The 16,459-nt window shown below is 67.1% G+C and overlaps 2 protein-coding genes across 2 annotated transcripts; one reads left to right on the top strand and one right to left on the bottom strand.

Moving 5' to 3' along the window:
- Positions 1-5,799: 5,799 nt before the first annotated feature.
- Positions 5,800-11,938, bottom strand: CHLNCDRAFT_140044 (expressed protein; the record flags this gene model as incomplete). Its single annotated transcript, XM_005843604.1, has 16 exons — positions 5,800-6,092; positions 6,424-6,530; positions 6,738-6,808; positions 7,042-7,238; positions 7,411-7,522; positions 7,682-7,815; positions 8,021-8,305; positions 8,566-8,693; positions 9,468-9,586; positions 9,763-10,005; positions 10,195-10,365; positions 10,518-10,584; positions 10,784-10,881; positions 11,071-11,161; positions 11,325-11,448; positions 11,926-11,938. The coding sequence occupies 16 exons, from the start codon at positions 11,936-11,938 to the stop codon at positions 5,800-5,802; spliced, it is 2,253 nt and encodes a 750-aa protein (XP_005843666.1).
- Positions 11,939-12,687: 749 nt separating this feature from the next.
- On the top strand, positions 12,688-16,144 carry CHLNCDRAFT_140043 (hypothetical protein; the record flags this gene model as incomplete). The annotated part of the gene is made up of 6 exons (XM_005843665.1): positions 12,688-12,700; positions 12,833-13,074; positions 13,202-13,279; positions 13,435-14,898; positions 15,048-15,563; positions 15,782-16,144. The coding sequence occupies 6 exons, from the start codon at positions 12,688-12,690 to the stop codon at positions 16,142-16,144; spliced, it is 2,676 nt and encodes an 891-aa protein (XP_005843727.1).
- Between the last annotated feature and the right edge of the window lie 315 nt (positions 16,145-16,459).

The raw sequence follows: 16,459 nt of genomic DNA, 5'->3' as shown, positions 1-16,459 counted from the left end.
TTGGCGCCGCCTGCACCAAGCGCAGCGCGGCTGCCGGCTCGGTGAGGGGTGTGGGGCATGGGCCAGGGCGGTCCGCGGTGGGCAGAAGGGGGCGGCAAACCAGGCGGGGCGGGTGGGGCAAGGCTGAGGCAGCAGACAGGCGCAGGGCAAGCTGGCTCCGCCGCACTTGCGACACACAGGCCTTGCACGCGAAGGTCCCCTCGCCTTTGCCCTCCCGCCAGCCCTCCCGCCAGCGCACCAGCCGTGCCGCCGGGCCTGCCCACGCCCCCAGCCAGCCAGGCCTTCCCTCCCCAGCCGCAACCACAGCCCACCCAGCCCACCTGAGTCAACGAGGTAGACGCAGGGCAGGCGGCAGCGCTGTGCCACCTCCTGCAGCCGCAAGTGCTTCTTCACGGTGATGGGGTAGTAAGTGCCGCCCTTCACCGTAGCGTCGTTGGCCACCACCGCCACCAGCCGGCCGTGCACCGCGCCCACACCCGTCACCACCCCGCCCGACGGCACGTCGTCCTGGCCTGCGGCGGCGGCAGCAGGCGGCAGCGGCGGCGGCGGCGGCAGCGCAAGAGGTGTCAGTGAGGGCGGGAGCAGCAGGGCAAGCCGGCGTGATCAGGCCAGGGCAAGCCGTTTGGTGGCGAGGGCAGCAGCAGGGCATAGCCGTGGAGCGGCTGCAGCGGATCGGCCACAGCGGCAGCGGCAGCGGCAGGACCGCTGAGGGAAGCCGAGGTGGGGTCGGGCTGCTGCGTCGGGTGGCTGGCATTGCGGCCCTGTGGCAGTACCAGCAGTACCAGCGGTACCGGCAGCGGCCTACCGTACAGCCCCTTGCCCGCCAGCTGCGACAGCTCCAGGAAGGGAGAGCCGGGGTCTAGAAGCAACTGAATGCGCTCCCTGCAGGCAAGCAGCATGCCCGCCGCTGCCGGTGTGCCTGCCCAGCTGGCAAGCTTGAGCATGTGCAGCGGGAGCACAAGCGGCAGGCTGCAGCAAACGGCACCAGCCCAGGGCACGCACCTCGGCAGCAGCTTGCCGCGCTCCCGGTGCCGCTGCACCGCCTTTGCGCCGCCCGCTTGCAGCACGTGATCAATGTCTGCGGCAGCAAATGCAGCAACAGCAGCGGCAAACAAGTGGAAATCATTTTGGGCAGCGCACCGCTCGGCGCCCGCAGCAGCGTGCGGCCGCGCTCGCCAGCGCACGCACCTGCATTCAGCTGCGAGATCAGCCCATCCATTTGCGCCTGGTTGCGGTGAAAGGCTTCGCTGTAGGGCTCCACGCCGCAGCTGCTTGGCGGAAGAGGAAGGGGAGGCAGCGGGCTTTGGGACTGGCGGCGGGCGCCCGCCCGCCTCCACAGCTCAAGCATATAGCGCCGATGTGGTATCGTGAGGCGCCCGCACCCACCCATTCTCCTCTGACCGGCGCCTGAGCTTGCCTGTCGAGCACGGTGCTCATATCGGTGGCGGCCAGCCCCACCACCCCCCGGCACTGTCGACCCCGCAGTGCCGCGCTCCACAGTGACCGCCTTAATGCCAGGGCCGCCATAGTGAGGGCAGTCAGTCACCGTCTGCTCTTGTTGCCAAGGAGCCGAGTGTTCGGCAGCCTGTGCTCCCTCAGCAGCACCTCGCAAGTCTATTACTCGTTGTTTTGCAGCAGACCGGGGGGCCTCCCGGCTTGCGTCGTCTTCCCGCCACCTCAGCACCTGGCGGCGCCGCCGCCCACACACGGCGCCCCTTCCTGCACTGACTGACACACATTACACCCAGCGCTACCTGAATAGTCACACAAACATTGTGAATCGAAAGTTAAAACTCAGGGGAAACAGGTGAGGAGGTTGTGCAGAACGGCTGTGCAGAACCGGATGAAATCGTTTGAGATGAGATGGATGCAGGGGCTGGCGTTTGCCGGGAGTGCTGGAGATCATGCATCCACGTTCATCAGAAGTATGGTGGAATGGCATGTGTCGAAATGAAGAGAATGGAACATGAAAACCCTGAAAACCCTATTAAGCAGACTGGCATAATAGGGATCGGCACGTCACGGAGCAATACTCTTTCATGAGAGGTTGCGGGTGGGCACAAGAAGTTTTTGAATCATAGAAGGGTGCGTCTCAGGCTCTGCTTCCATACTTGATGAAACCGCGCTATCGATGAGGGCTCAGATTGGAGAAGGGTTCATAGCATGGCCGGGTTCATCCAGGGAAATGGATGCAGCCAGGGGTTCACCGAGTGGCAACGTTGTAGGCCAGTGTGGCAATGAGGTAGGCCACTATCAAAGGCTTTGCCCTTTGTTTGGGTGCAGAGGAGGCATTTGTTTGGGTGCAAAAGAAAAGTAGGCAGTTACAACCTACCTTGGGCCTGGAAGCAGATGCAGCATGCGGGCCAAGCGGGCCAGCGCCCGATGCTGCTCGCTGCCGCCGTCGCCGCCCGGCAAGCCTCCCACAAGAAGCTGCTCCAGGGCAGCCACGATTGGGTCTGCGGCGGCAGGTGCTGCGGCAGCGGCGACCGCAGAGGAGCCAGCTGGAAGCAGCGCTGCCACGGCCGCCTGGTTTGCGCCTGCGGCTGCAGCGCCGCTGGCTACTGGCGCCAGGGCCGAGATGGCTCCAGCCAGAGGAGGCAGGCCAAAGCTGCCCTGTGGCGGTGCTGGCGGCGCTGCGGGCAGGGCGCTCCACCCGCCCTGCTGAAGTAAGCCCTGCGCTGGCATGAGCTGCAGGGTCGGCGGGTCTGCTTGTGGTGCTGGCGCCACCAGAGCAGACAACTCTAGGGCCACAAGCTGCAGCGTTGCCAGGAGGTTGCTCTGGGGAGAGGCTGGCTCCTGCACGCAGGCAGCAAGGGCAGCCAGGACGGAGCATATCTGTGCTGGTTTGCTCAGCAGTTGAGCAATCACTTGATCAGCAAAAAGAACGAAGCAGCTGCCAACGCCGGGGGGTATACCCTTCAAGTAAGGCGAGCAAGAGAACGGCTCGCGGGAAACTGCGGCACGCCCAGTGCAAGTCCGCTCGACACTCACCATCTGCGACAGCTGCTGCTCAGCCTCGGCAGGCAGGTACTGCTGCTGCGGGGGCTGAGGCTGGCGCTGCTGGTGAGGTGCCACTGCTGGCTGCGGCAGCCCGGGAACGAACTGAAGCCAGGTATCCTGCTGCGGCTGAGGCTGGTGCGCTGCAAGCTGCGGCGCCGGCAGCAGTACCGCGGTGGCGCCTGGGGAGTGCGCAAGCAGGGCATGCTCCAGAGCCGCCACCCGCTGCAGCAGTGTGGCCACAGTGAGCTGCAGCTCCTGCAGATTGGATCCCAGGTGGAGGGCGGGCTGCGGGTCAATCGCCGCCCCTGGCTCCGCCTCTGCCGGCCCCGCCACGAGGGCAGCGGAGCCGTCGCCAGCGAGCGCCGAGGCGGGCTGAGCCGGGGCGGGTAGCGGCTGCTGGTTCAAGGCCGGCGATGGCGCTAGGGGCTGCGGCGGCGCTGACGCTGGCGGCGCGGACCGCTGCGTCACTCCGCCGTGGCCATCGCCCTGTGAGATCCCATCCTGTGCACCTCCCTCGTTGCTTTCATCGCCAGCATCGGCTGCTGCGGCGGATGCTGCAGCGACTCCCGAGGCTGCAGCCCGCCTGGCTCGCTTCGTGCCTGGCCCTCTTTTGTCACCCCACTCGGCCTGTTGCGCCTCTTGCTGAGCCTGCTGCGATGCTTGCGCTGAGCGCAGCCGGGTTTGCGCCCGCCGCTGGGCCTGCTCTGAAACCTGCTGGCCATCGCTGACGCCGTCGTGCCCGGATGCTGCGGCGGCGGCGGCCGCGGCAGCCTGGCGCTGCCCTGGCTGCTGCCTGCGGCGCTTGTGCTTCTCAAGGCTGGCGCGGCAGCTGCGCCGCGCCTCCTCGAAATGCTCCAGACAGTGAGGCTTGGCGCACTGCAGAAATATTGACGAATCAAAATTATCGGGAAGGCAAGTTGCTTGGTAAGCAATTGGTGTTGGCTTGGCAAACAAGTGGCGGGTTGGCTGTAGAGAGCTGGCAGGGCATGGGATGCACGGCCAGGGTGCCACACTGTGGCACATGGATGCGAAGCAACCAAGAAGCAGGTCAAACTGCACCCCACCTGCTGGCAGAACCTGCAGAATTCTCCATGCATCTCAAAGCTGGGTGCCTTGTAGTGCGCGACGCAGATGTGGTGGCGCTGCAGCCGCACGCCGCGGGGAGAGAACCAGCAAGCAGTTGAGGGCAAGGACAGAGCAATCCAGCTTAAGGCGGCCGTGTGCCCTCCTCAGGCATGCACCGGGCCGGTAATGCAGCGCTGCCGGCGGCCTGCGATGCAGCAGCAGCACGCATCCAACACAGCATGCCCCAGCTCGCAAGCAGTCACAGACCAGCGCCGGCACACGGCCACCCGGAATTGCCTGCAGGATTCACGGGGCGAGGAGAGGGCTCACCTGATTGTAAGCGTGGCGCAGCACCTCCTGGCACCCAGGCACGCGGCAGGCGGGCACGGAGCGAGGTGGGGCCGGCAGTGCAAGCGGCTGCTCCCCATCCTGCAGCTCCGGTGGCGGCTCTGCAGGCTGCGCGGCTCGCCCCTGCTCCTTCGCCTGCACGCTGCGCAGCTGCTGCGTCTGCTCTTCCCCTGCCTCCACATCCGCCTGCTGAGCACTAGGGTCTCCTTGGCTGGATGCCCCCGCTGCTGCAGGCGGAGGTCCAGAGCGGGCGGCACCGCCGTTGCCGCCAGGGTTTGGCAGAGCCGCGGGCCCGCGGCCAGACGCCGGGACCGGCATTGCTGCGTGCGGCCAGAATGTGGTGCGGTGAGGGCTACAGAACCAAACTGGGTTGGCGGGCGCTGCAAGGTAGCGCGCGACGGTGCAGGCGCTCCTGGGCTGCTGGTGCCTCTTCGCACCCCGGCGGGAACTGCACGTCACGTGCTCATCATCACGTTCCCGCGGGCTGCAGCAGGCTTCTAGTAGATGCGCACGCCTGCAGTAAGCGGGGCAGAGTGCGTCCTGGTCGGCAGCGCGGCTAGCCTGGGGCCTATGTGCATTCAAATGCACAATGGGAGGGGGGCGATGCGGCTAGTGAGGTCTGCAGCAGTCCTTGTCCCTCGTGTAAGGGTGCGCTCGTGGGCTGCCGCACCGCCGCTGCGGCGGGTACCAGAAGGCAATGCAGGGGCCTTGCCCGGCTGCACGCAGCGTCGCCCGCACCTGTGGGGGTTGCTGCGGCGGGCGCACAGACTGCGGCAGCCGCTCCGGCTGTTGCGCGAGGGGTTCTGCTCAATGCCTGTGTAGCCCTGCTGCAGGGGTGCAGGAACTCATAAACGCCCTTATACCGGTCCTCCGCGATCTTGCAACTCGGCTGAGCGGAGGAGAGAGCGGGAAGGGCTCCGCAGTAATTCCCCCGTGGAGTTGCTGCCCAGCTGCACGCTGCCCGCGTTCAGATGCCGGACCTCACATGTGAAATGAACCCGCCCTGCTGCAGCATTGACTGCGCATCGGTCTAGTACGGGGAGGGGCCCAGGGTGTGGAGCACGCCCGGGTTCTCCTGGACGCGCTAGTTTTGCAGCGCAAAAGGCATCTCTACGGCTTTATGAGCATGTGCATTGCGCTGCGGGGCCGCCGCCCCGCGCGGACAGGCTGCTAGCACCCCCGTGGCGGCGCGCATCATGCAGCGCTTGACAGACTGGCAGCAGCACTCCCGTTGCTTGCAGGGAGCGCATCTGCCGGTGGCACACCTTCACTGCTGTCGGCAGCAGTGGGGCAAGCGGCAAGGCGCAATGAATGCAATGGGCGGACTGGATGAAATTGCCGGGCAGGCGGCAGCAGACCAGCATGCTGCGGGCGTCGCGCGTCCGTTCACCAGGTCAGCGGCAGCCGTCGGCCGTCGTCCTGCTGCTGCGGGGGCGGCTCCTGCAGGGCCGCCTCCAAGCTGAGCGCTCCCTTCGCAGGCTCCACGCCCGACAGCAGCTGCAGCAGGCGGTCGGTAAGCGCCTGCTCCGCCAGGCTCTGCCCGCCCGCGCTCACCACCGCGCCCGTGGGCGACAGCGACAGCACGGGCGGCAGCGCGACGTCGGGCAACCCTGCAGCGGCTGCTGCGGCTGCCGAGGGCGGCGGGCTCCTGACAAACTCCAGCAGCTCCGCCTTGGCTTCTGCATGGCGCAAGGAAGAAAGATGGAGGACAGACGGATCGAACAACACACATGATGCCCATTGTGCGCACATGTGGTGAGCAGCCCCGTATCTAGGCACATGAGGCAGGCAGCACATGTGCGGTACGCGCCACAAGCAGCAGCGTGCAGACACATGCAGCGCAAGGGAGGGCAGGGGCCGGGCAGGGGAGCCAGCGCAGCAGGCGGCAGCAGGCAACAAGCCAGGCGGCGAGCACGGGGCGAACGACACAGGGGTCTGTGCACATGTGTCGCAAGCTCGCTGCCGGATAGGCAGACTTTGTTGACAAGAACGGCGCAGCGGTGCACCCACCCCGGAAGCGCCCCACATGCATGTACAGGACAGCTAGGTCCCGCCGCTCCAGCGGGGCCTGCGCGCCGCACAGCAGCACGAGGCGCTCGCAGGCCGCCAGCGCGCGCCTGCGGGGGCGCGCGCGATGGGCGGCACACACGTAGAAAGGCGCACGCGCCAGCACGGGGCACATCCGGCGGAGGGCACACACAAAGGGTCGGCAGGCACGCTTGGCAGGGGGTGCATGCATGGCAGTGCAGGGCAAGCGTAGGCTGGCTTCAGACGTGGGGAGGGGCAGGAACGGGGGCGCAGAGCGGGGCGGGGTTTATCCTGACCTGATGTCGCCGCCGCCGGGGCTCGTCCAGATGCCTCGCTCCAGCCGGTGCCTGGCGGTGCGGCTGATGGCCTGCAGGCGCAGCGCAGCAGGCACGGTCGCGCAAGGGCGAGGCACATGCAGTGACACGAATGACACCATCGCCACCAACACCCAACTGCCTGCATTCGCTGCCTGGGGCTGGCAAGCCCCTTACAGCTGCCGGCGGACTCCACCCAGTGTGAGACACACATGCACACACACACACAGGCGCACACACACAGGGGCACACACACAGGGGCGCACACACACACACACAGGCGCACAGGCGCCTCCCCGCCAGCACCACCACCCCTCGCCTGCATCGCCGCATCGCTCTCCCCCTCCAGAAACACGCTGGCGGCGTCGGCAAAGCCGCCGCCACTGCCGCTGCCGCCGGCGGCGCTCCAGCGGAAAGGCCAGTAGCAGCGCTTGAGGAAGCGGAGCAGCTCAACCAGGGAACCAGAGGTGCAGGTGTTGAGCACTGTGGGAAGGCAGGGGTGCAGCAGGGCAGGTGAGCGGTGTGGGAGGGGGAGGGTCGGGGACCCGGCAGCGGCGCAGCGACTGGAAAGAGGGCCAACTGGGAAAGATGGGGCCTCGGCGCTAGGCATGCAGCAGTGCCGCACAGGCAGCGAGGCAGGCGAGCGGGCACTCACCCGTGCCGTCCCCCCGCACCACCTGCGCCCGGCTCAGGCCCGGCAGCACCTGGGCACGGGGCCGCCGCCCCAGGTCGCGGCAGTCGATGCGCACAGCAAAGTCGATGGCACCCTGCAGCCCGGCGGTCCTAGGGCTTGGTCAAATGTGTTTGGCAGGCTGCGGTGTCGTGATGTGGTGTGGTGCGGTGCGGTGCTGATGCAAGTCGTTACGACACCAGAGGCAGGCCCGCTCTGGACACGCACGCTTGCCTGCCGCACGCGCCCCCCTCACCAGCAGCAGCAGCCGGCGCACGATGTCGGCCAGCACGATGGCCAGCGCAGCTGGTATGCCGCAGCGAGACACAAGCACCTCATTTAGGTACGCATGCCCCGCCTTCTCCCACACGCCAGGGTGGTCCACCAGCGCTGCATGGGGTGGCGAGGTGGCGGGCGGTCGGCTGGGCAGGCGGGAAGGCAGATATATGCGTGCAGGCTTGAAGTGTGCAAGCATGGAGGCAGGGGGGAAGGCGGAGGGATGGGGAGGCAGGCAGGCACGCAGGCAGCAAGGCTGGTGGCACGGGCGGCCGCCCGCGCTGCTACGCACAGCAGCGGCACAGCGGGGGCTGCGTACCTCCCTCCGGAAGGTTGCTGCGGCCATAGGCAGCCACCCGGAAGCCCTGCTGGTCGTAAAGGTACCGTTGCAATGCCTCCAGCACAGCTTCGCTGCAGCTGCCGCCGCCGCCGCCAGGCCCGCCGCCGCCGTCACTGCCCGACGCTTGCTGCTGCTGCTGCTGCTGCTGCTGCTGCGCCCACCGCTGCTCAGCCTCTGGCAGGCACTGCTGAGCGAAATCGGCGGCCAGGCGCTGCAGGCGCTGCTGGTAAGAAGCCACCGGCAGCTGCACAGTGGAGTGGGACACTGCAGGGCAGGGAAGCAATGGCGGCAGGCGGTTCATGTCACCACGACCAGCGCGGACGGTCTTCAGGAGGGCAAGAGAGCGCAGCGTGCACGGCAGGCATCCAAGCACGCCCCTCGACAAGTCCCTGCCCAGCCTGGATCGGTCTCAGTGCAGGAGCACAGGAAAACCAGGCAGCCAGCCAGCCAAGCCAAGCCACGCCACGCCAAGCCAAGGCAAGCCAAGCCAATCCCAGCACCCGCCACGCCGCACCCAACCTCACCCAGCGCATCATCTTCCTCTGCAATGTGCAGCGCCGCCGCCGCCAGATTGACCGCCGCCTCGCCAGCCTGGATGCTCCGCAGGAAGGCCTGGCGGGCCTGGTAGGCATGCTGCACGCTGTAGTCGACTCTGCAAGCGTCCACAGGGGTGAACTCAGCTGGCTGGCTGGCTGGCACGCCAGGCAACGACCAGGTGCCGAGGGCGGCACCGCCACCCGCCGCCCGCCGGCGCTGCCCCAGCCGCTCTTCAGTGGATCCAGCCAGCGGCCGCTCAGATTGGGTGGCGCATCGACCCCAGCGCTCCCCCGTTCTCTCCGTTTCCTCAGAGGCTCACCGTCGATAGCGGGGGTCCTGCTCGGGGTCCCTCTGCTCGTGCAGCGTTCGTCTCTCTTCCTCTGGTATCGCCCTGGATCGGTTCAATGTCCTGGCAGTCGATTGTGACGCTAGCTGCCGCCCGACTGGCTGCGATGGGCGCAGGCAGGGGTTTGGCAAGGCCGCTTGCGCGCCCAGGGAGGCCAGCATGGTTGCCGCAACCCCGATCAGGTGCTAATCGGTTTCTGGCGTCTGCTGTTTGACTTGATGCCAAGCTGGCGGCGCTGGCGGGAGGAGCGCGGTCGCCTGTTCCGCAGGAGTCAGCAACTGGATTTGTGAACACACACAGCTCCCAAGGCCGAAAGTTCGAAACAGCTTGTCATGTTGGCACAAGCATCAAAGCAAGAACAGCGCGGCAGACAGATGGTGCCATCACACTCTCTCTCAGCCGGCCGTGGTCCCGGCGCGCTTCCGCTCCAGAAATTCGCACTGAGCTGGCGACAGCGTGGCTGCCTCCTCTGCAGTCACATGCCGATATCGGCTCGCTCCGCCTCCCGCTGCCGCCCGCATTGGCGCCGCCGCTTGCACCGACCTGGCGGCGAGGCTGCCAGAGGCTGCGACCTGCACAAAATCCAGCTGCCCGGCTTGCTGGAGCCTGCCGTTGGCGGGGCGCACGGTGGCAGCGGGTTGGGAGGCAGCTGGCACCAGGCACTGCATCAGCGGAGGAGCAAGGAGCAGCCGGAAATGAGTCTGCAGACCGGCATCTGCCGCCTGCCTGCCCCTCAAGGTGCAGGGGCGCCCTCGCAGTCTGCAGCTAGCAGGTGCAGCAAAACCAGCAGCGACACGGAGCAAACACAAACATCCGCCCTCCCATGTGGCGGGCGCACCTCTGTGAGCAGCTCAGTGATGTGCTGCAGCTGATCTTCCAGGTGAGCCAGCCGCTGCTCCAGCTGCACCGACTGCCCCTCGGCGGCCCCGCTCGCTCCCGCTCCATTGGGCGTGGCAGAGGCGGCGGCGGCGGCGGCGGTGGCCACGGCTGCCTGCCTACTGGAGCTATCAGTGGCGCCGATGCTACTACCATTGCTGCTGCTGCCATTAATGCTGCTGCCATTCATGCTGCTGCTGGCAGGCTGAGCAGCAGGCGAGGAGTCTGCCCCTGCTGGCCTTGGCCAATAGTCAACCACCGCAACCTTGCCATCATCGCTCCAGGCTACAGGCGCATCGTCGCTCCAAACCGCACCAGCGCTGGCGACGGGAGCCGCAGCATGCCGCATCCTTGGCGCATCTGCTTGCCGCAGCTGCTGCTGCTGTGTGCCCACTGCTTCGGCCCACATCCGCTGCTGTTGATGCTGCTGCTGCGCCCCTAGCGAGCTGGAACCGGGTGCAGGCCTGCTGCACTCGCGGCTGCTCTTGGTGCTGCCACCAGGCCTTAGCTCTCGTTCGGGGGTCCAATACCGCTCAGGCACATCGACCGCTTTCACCTCCACCACCTGCAGGCATGGAGATTACGCAGCCGGAGCTGGCGGTTAAGCTGCGCCCGCCACTTTGGGCAAAACTCCTGGGCCAGTCTATAACCTCCGAGACCATTGTTTGTAAAGTTCAAACAGCTAGTTGCGATACACTATAAAGCTGAACGCCACACCTTGACCTGGTTTTCGATGTGCTGCGCCAGGATGCTTGCCACAGGGATGCTCTCCCCTGTGGCGCACCTGCACACAGCGTGGGAAGCAAAGCGCAGGCCCGCCCAGGGCACCTCTGGTGTGCCACCAGGCAGGCGGAAATGCACCAGAGGCGGCTGGGCCTGCCAGGACACAGCCCGTGCACGTCAGCAGGAAAGGTGGAAATGCACTCGCAGCCAGCCAGCCAGCCAGCACAGCACAGCCACAGCCAGGCAGCCCTCCCACCTACCTCACGCCCGGCATCCTGAGCTGCACCTCTGCCAGCACAGCCATGAGGTCACGCTCCATGCTACGGCTGGATCCCAGCAGATAAGGCACAACCATGATCTGCAAGGGGTGGGGCAGGCAGGCACAGCCACATCAGCTGTGTGCTGCTGCTGCATCCGGTGCATCACCACCTGCCCGCAAGAAAGTGCCAGAACCAGGCAGCTATATGGATCACCCTTTGCCAACCCGTCCAGACCACCGCCAACCCGCCTGCCGCCGCCGCAGGCAGCCCAGCGAGACAAGGCACACCTTGTTTGCCCCCGCCGCCACACACCCTCGCACCGCTCTCTCCAGCGTGGCGGAGCTGGCCACAGACACAATGTCCCGCTGGTGCTCCTGCCTGCGGGCGGTTGGGGCGGCTTGCATGGCTGCATGAGAGCAGTCTGTCATGCCAGGCCTAACACAGTAGGAACACAGTAGGGTCTGCAACGCAAACATGACAGCAGGCAGCCGAGGAGCCGGCGGAGTGTAGGCACGATCCCAGAGAGGTATACAGCACCCACCTATAGGCCGCGGCAAAGTCGAGCAGCAGGGCATCTCCCTCTGGCGAGGGCTTGCCAGCATCCAGAATCACCACGCCCAGCACCTCGTCTGATCGGTGGTACGACACGGCGGTGCTGCGAGGTGCTGCAGCGCAGGCGCAGTGGGCCCTGCGAGGCGGCGCTATTGGAGCGCCGCCGCCGCCGCCGCCCGGCCGCCGCCGCTGCTGTATCTTCTGGGTTCTTCCGTCGTTGAATGGCGGTTCCAGCTGCCATAGGCAGCCAAGCGGCGCTGCGCAGCATGCCGGCAACGAGTGGCGGAGCATGCCGGCCCGGGCAACAGGCCAAGGGTGCCAAGATGATCTCCGCGTGTCACAGAAGCATAAGCGCAGAATATCTGGGCCAGGGGCGGGCGTTGTAGGATTGCGCCCCACCTGACCAGGTTGGGAGGGCAGCGTGCGCGGCACAGCACAGCACAGCGCTGCTGGCACCACAGGGCAGTGCGGGCGGGCAGTGGAAGGGCAGCGTGATTTGTTGATAAATTCAGATGATGCTGTGGCCAATGCCGGTAGATGTTTCCATGCCCAAGGAAACTTTGTCGGTTGGGTGGGTTCAGTTCCCTTACACGAGCGCCGCATGGCCGGCTTGGGAGCTGCCGTGTGTGGGTTCGGGTGGAGTAGGCAAAAATAATGCCTCTTGATCACGGCACCCATTGCACTGGGCGGTACTTGCGCATTGATCGGCCAGGCAGGGGACAGAGGCGGCTGTGAGGAGGGCGGGGCGGTTGGCGGGAACCTGCGTGAAGGGTGCTGGCGGCAGCCTGCAGGCGTGCGGAGTGCACCGGCTGCAGACAGTCCATGTCTGAGCAGCCAGAACATCTCTGGTGATGGTCCTTGACGATTGGTCGTGTGGGTCGAACATTTGGATGCAATCCAAATGCAGGCTGAGTGCAACCCAAGTGAGACCCAAAGCGGCATGTGGCGCCGGACAGATGTCGCCGCAGCATCGCGCCCAGGGTGGACAGGGTGCCCCGGCGCCAGCTCGCACGCAATCGATCGATGCATTGGCATTTTATCGTCAGTTTAACCCGCGCCCAGCCTCGCTGCTCCTCGGTCCTCGGCTTCGCCCCCGGTTCGCTCCCCGCGGTGCCAACGAGCCGGCACACTTCGTTTGCGGGTCGGGGCGCCTGCTCTACTGGCATTGGGAAGCTCTGTGCAGCGCTTCCTTCGCGCGAGGCGCGTGCAGTCGCTTAAAACCTCGACCGCTCGCTAAAAGACCGCTATACGCTGCGGCGGCTGTGCAGCCCTCGGCTTTTGGTTTGCACCACAAACAAGACCAGAGACCTACCACGCCCTTGGCGGGTGCCTTGAGATGGGAGAGTGCAATGATGGTGAGGACCTGTACGTTCAGCCACGTTTCGTTGCAGGGAGGCGGGTTTCGGGGCTTTGGCAGGCATGCAGGGGCATGTGGCATGGCAGGAGGCCCGGGGAAGGCGGCGCAGCTTGACCTGTCTTGCCGCCGCCGCTGTGCAGCCTCATCCAGCCCCAGCCCGCCGCAAGGCATCTCGGAGACCATCAGCGACCCAACCTCCAGCGGCGGGGGCGCCGCAGCCGTGACCGAGGCCGCCGCAACCGCCACCGCTGCCGCCGCCAGCGCCGACGGCTCCCGCAGCGGTGGCAGCGGCGGCGCCAGCCGTGCGCCGCCGTCGGGACGCAGCCAGCCCAGCTGCCGCGTGCCGGGCTGCACGCTGCGCCTCCTTCTGGCCTACAATCAGGTGAGGTGCAGCCAGCACGTGCCTGCTGCGGTCGCGCTGCCACTGGTGGTCATTCGCCACAAGAAGGAAAGCAGTCTTGGCTGCCGCCGACGCTGCCGCCGATGCCGCTTGTGCTGCATTGCTGCAGAGGCACCGCATCTGCAGGGTACACCAGAAGTCAGCCACAATAGACATTGAGGGAGAGCCGTGGAGGTTCTGCCAGCAGGTGGGTGGGTGGGCAGCGTGCTGTGTGAAGCGCACGGGCGAGCGCCGCTACCGCATCGTTGCCAAAGCCGAGTTGGGTGCTCGTGTCTTGCTCCATAGCCGTGAAGCTACACCCACCGGGCCTCTCCTTCATTGGTCCTTCCTTTCTTCCTGCAGTGCGCCAAGCTGCAAAAGGTCGAGGGCTTTGATGGAGAGAAGCGGTCGTGCCGCGACAGCCTGAACCAGCAGAAGCAGCGGCGGCAGCTCAACCAGCAGCGCCAGCAGCTGCTGGTGCACCAGCAGCAGCATGCGCTGCAGCAGCTGCAGCGGGAGCACGCGCAGCCCATGGGGCAGGCCCCCAGCGCCGGTGCCGCCGTGGCGGGCTTGGACGCCGGGCTGGCGCAGCACCACCAGCACGAGCACCAGCCGCATCAGCCTGCCAGCAAGCGGCAGAGAGTATCGCCCGTGGCAACGCTGCCGCCGCAGCAAGCGCAGCAGCTACAAGCCCAGCAGCAGCACCAGCAGCAGCAGGCGCTGGTGGCGCAGCAAGAACACGCCGAGCAGCAGCAGCAGCAAGCGCGGCTGCAACATCAAGCCCAGCAGCAGCAACAGCAGCAGCAGCAACAGCAGCAGGCACAGGCGCTGCACCAGCTGGCCGCCCAGCAGCAGCTGGAAGCCGGGCAGGAGCAGACACATGCGTGCCTGCTGGGGCAGCTGCTGGCCGCGCCGAGACAGCTGGCACAGGGGCAGCAGCCCGCAGCACAGAGTCAGCAGCAGCAGCAGCAGCAGCTGCTGCTGCAGCAGCAGCACATGCGGTGGCAGGCTTCCCTGGAACGGGCGGCATCTGCCGATGTGCAGCAGCGCCTGCTGCTCACCTCCTCTGTGCTGCAAGGCTTGGCCCCCTTCTCACAGCCGCAGCTGCAGCAGGCGCCCGCTGAGGCCTCAGCGGGAGCGGCGCTGGCGCCTCCGGCCGGCCCGCAGCACCAGCACCCGCAGGCGGCGCCCGCCTCGCACCTGAGCGCAGCAGATGTGTTAGAAGCATTCAACTCACGGCTGTCCCGCCTGGAGGGCCAGGTTCAGACCCTGCTGCACCTGCTCATGGGGCAGCCGCCGCAGCAGGTACGGCCCGGCCTGCTGCCGCCGTCGCAGCCGCAGCAGCCGCCGCCGGGGCAGCAGCCCAGCCAGCAGCTGCAAAGCCAGCAGCTGCAGCAGCAGCCAAGCCAGCAGCAGGAGCTGCAACAGCCCGGCCTGCAGCAGCAGCAGCAGCTGGTACGGCCGGTGGTGCAGCACCCCGCGCCTCCGCCGTGGTTGGCGCCTGCGGGCGGCGAGGCGGCGGCTCGGCTGGGTCTGGCGCACGCGCTCGGCAGCAGCGACTTGCTGGGCAGCATGCTCTCCCTGCCCTCGGAGCTGCTGCCCTCTCTGCACCTGGCGGTGGCGCAGCAGACGCAGCGCGCGCAGCAGGCGCAGCAGACGCAGCAGGCGCAGCGCTCGGTGCTGCTGCAGGCGGCGAAGCAGGCGGCGGCCGGCGGCGTGCCGCTGCCGCCGGGCCTGCAAGAGGCGGATCGGGATGGAGTGATGCGCATGGCCGCAGAGCTGCTGAGCAGTGCGCTGCACGGGGCGGGCAGCAGCAGCGGCGCAGAGGTGCGCGCTTTGCGCGCTGGGCAGCGCACACCACTCTGCTGTTTCCTTTCGAGGAGAGGCTGCGTGCGCTGAGGCGGTTTGCCGTGTCCCCCTCGCCAGCCTGAGCCTCGCCCTCCCCTCTCCAACCCCCGGTTGCGGTGTGTGTGCAGAATGGAGACAGCGGCAACGCTGCGCAGGCTGCCGCCACGGCGGCGGGGCCTTCCAGCCTGCCTCTGGATGCTGCAGAGCTCCTTGGCATGGCTGGAGAGCTTGGCCTGCTGTCTGTGCTGGGCCTGGGCCAGGCGGGCGGCGCCTCCTCGCTGCCTATTGAGCTGAAGCAGCAGCTGGCGGCGGCAGCGGCAGCAGCGGCCGAGCTGCCGCACCGCGGCCTCAGCAGCGGCGGCGGCGGCGAGGAGCCGCGGCCCTCGGCGCCGGCTGCCTCTGCCAGCGCCGGCATGTCGGCCGCTGCAGCCAAGCTGTGCACCATCCCAAGGGACTCGCTGCCTGCCGCCGCCGCCGCCGCGACGCCGGCAGCGCCTCCGGCGCCTGCTGCGCCCGCACACCCAAACCCGTTCCTGGCGGCTCGCACTGCTGCGGCGGCGGGCATCGGCCGAGCGATGCAGCTGGGGCCAGGCAGCGGCTCTCCAGACACGCATCGCTCCGAGCAGCTGCCCTGGCCGGCGCGGGTGAGAGCAGGGAGGCGGCAGGTGGCATGCGCAGGTTGTATAGCCAGCGGAAGGGCTGCTTGCTTGTCATGCCGGCCTGCTGAGCTGCTGCTCGCCACCCACCTGCCCAAGCAGCAACCTTCCCCTGACCCTACACTGCCACCACCCCGTCCCCTGGGCCACTCCTACCGCCGCCACCAGTACACCCCTTGACGCACAAACCCTCCTCTTCTGTGCAGCACGGCCCCACCTCCCTCGACTCCTCCCGAGGCGGCAGCCTGCCGCCAGCAGCCGCGCAGCAGCCGTCTGCCAACGAGCACACCGCCGCCGGCGCTGCCCCTGCAGCAGCCGCAGCAGCAGGAGCAGGGACGGCAGGCGCCGTTGGCAGCAAAGAGGGCCGCAGCGGCACCGGTGCCGCAGCAGCAGCCTCGCCGGGGCTCGGCGGCAGCATGGGCTCGCCGGCGGCGCACCTCCTCGGCGCCGCTCTGGGAAGCGACAGGAGCGCGAGCGCCAGCGGAGGATCGCTGCCCCTTCTGCGCAGCCTGGGCGGCGCGAAGCCGGCCAGCCTCTCCAGCCTGCTCGGACACGGCCGGAGCGGCTGAGTCCTAGTTGCTCCACATTTCCATTACTTCTTTCGTTTTTCGGCGCACACTTTTGTTCGCCGCATGTTTCCTTTACTCCGCTCCCATGATTTCCTCTGCCCCGGTGGTCCCCTGGTTGCACTGGTGTGCTCCAAAGCTGAGTGCTCCTGCCAGCATTGACCACAGCATCCCTCTGCCACCCTGCCTTCAACGCACGCTTTGCAAACGCACAGCATGTTTTGGATACTTCCTGAACCATAACGCGGTGCCTCTCCTTTGAATGCACACTACGTCTTTCGGAGCTGTCCTCCCGCCATACCAACCCTCCCTGATTGC

The sequence above is a fragment of the Chlorella variabilis genome (assembly GCF_000147415.1).
Source record: "Chlorella variabilis unplaced genomic scaffold CHLNCscaffold_28, whole genome shotgun sequence".
In the NCBI taxonomy this organism is placed as follows: domain Eukaryota; kingdom Viridiplantae; phylum Chlorophyta; class Trebouxiophyceae; order Chlorellales; family Chlorellaceae; genus Chlorella; species Chlorella variabilis.
The sequence above is the reverse complement of the archived record's forward strand: the minus strand, read 5'-3'. Positions and strand labels throughout refer to the sequence as shown.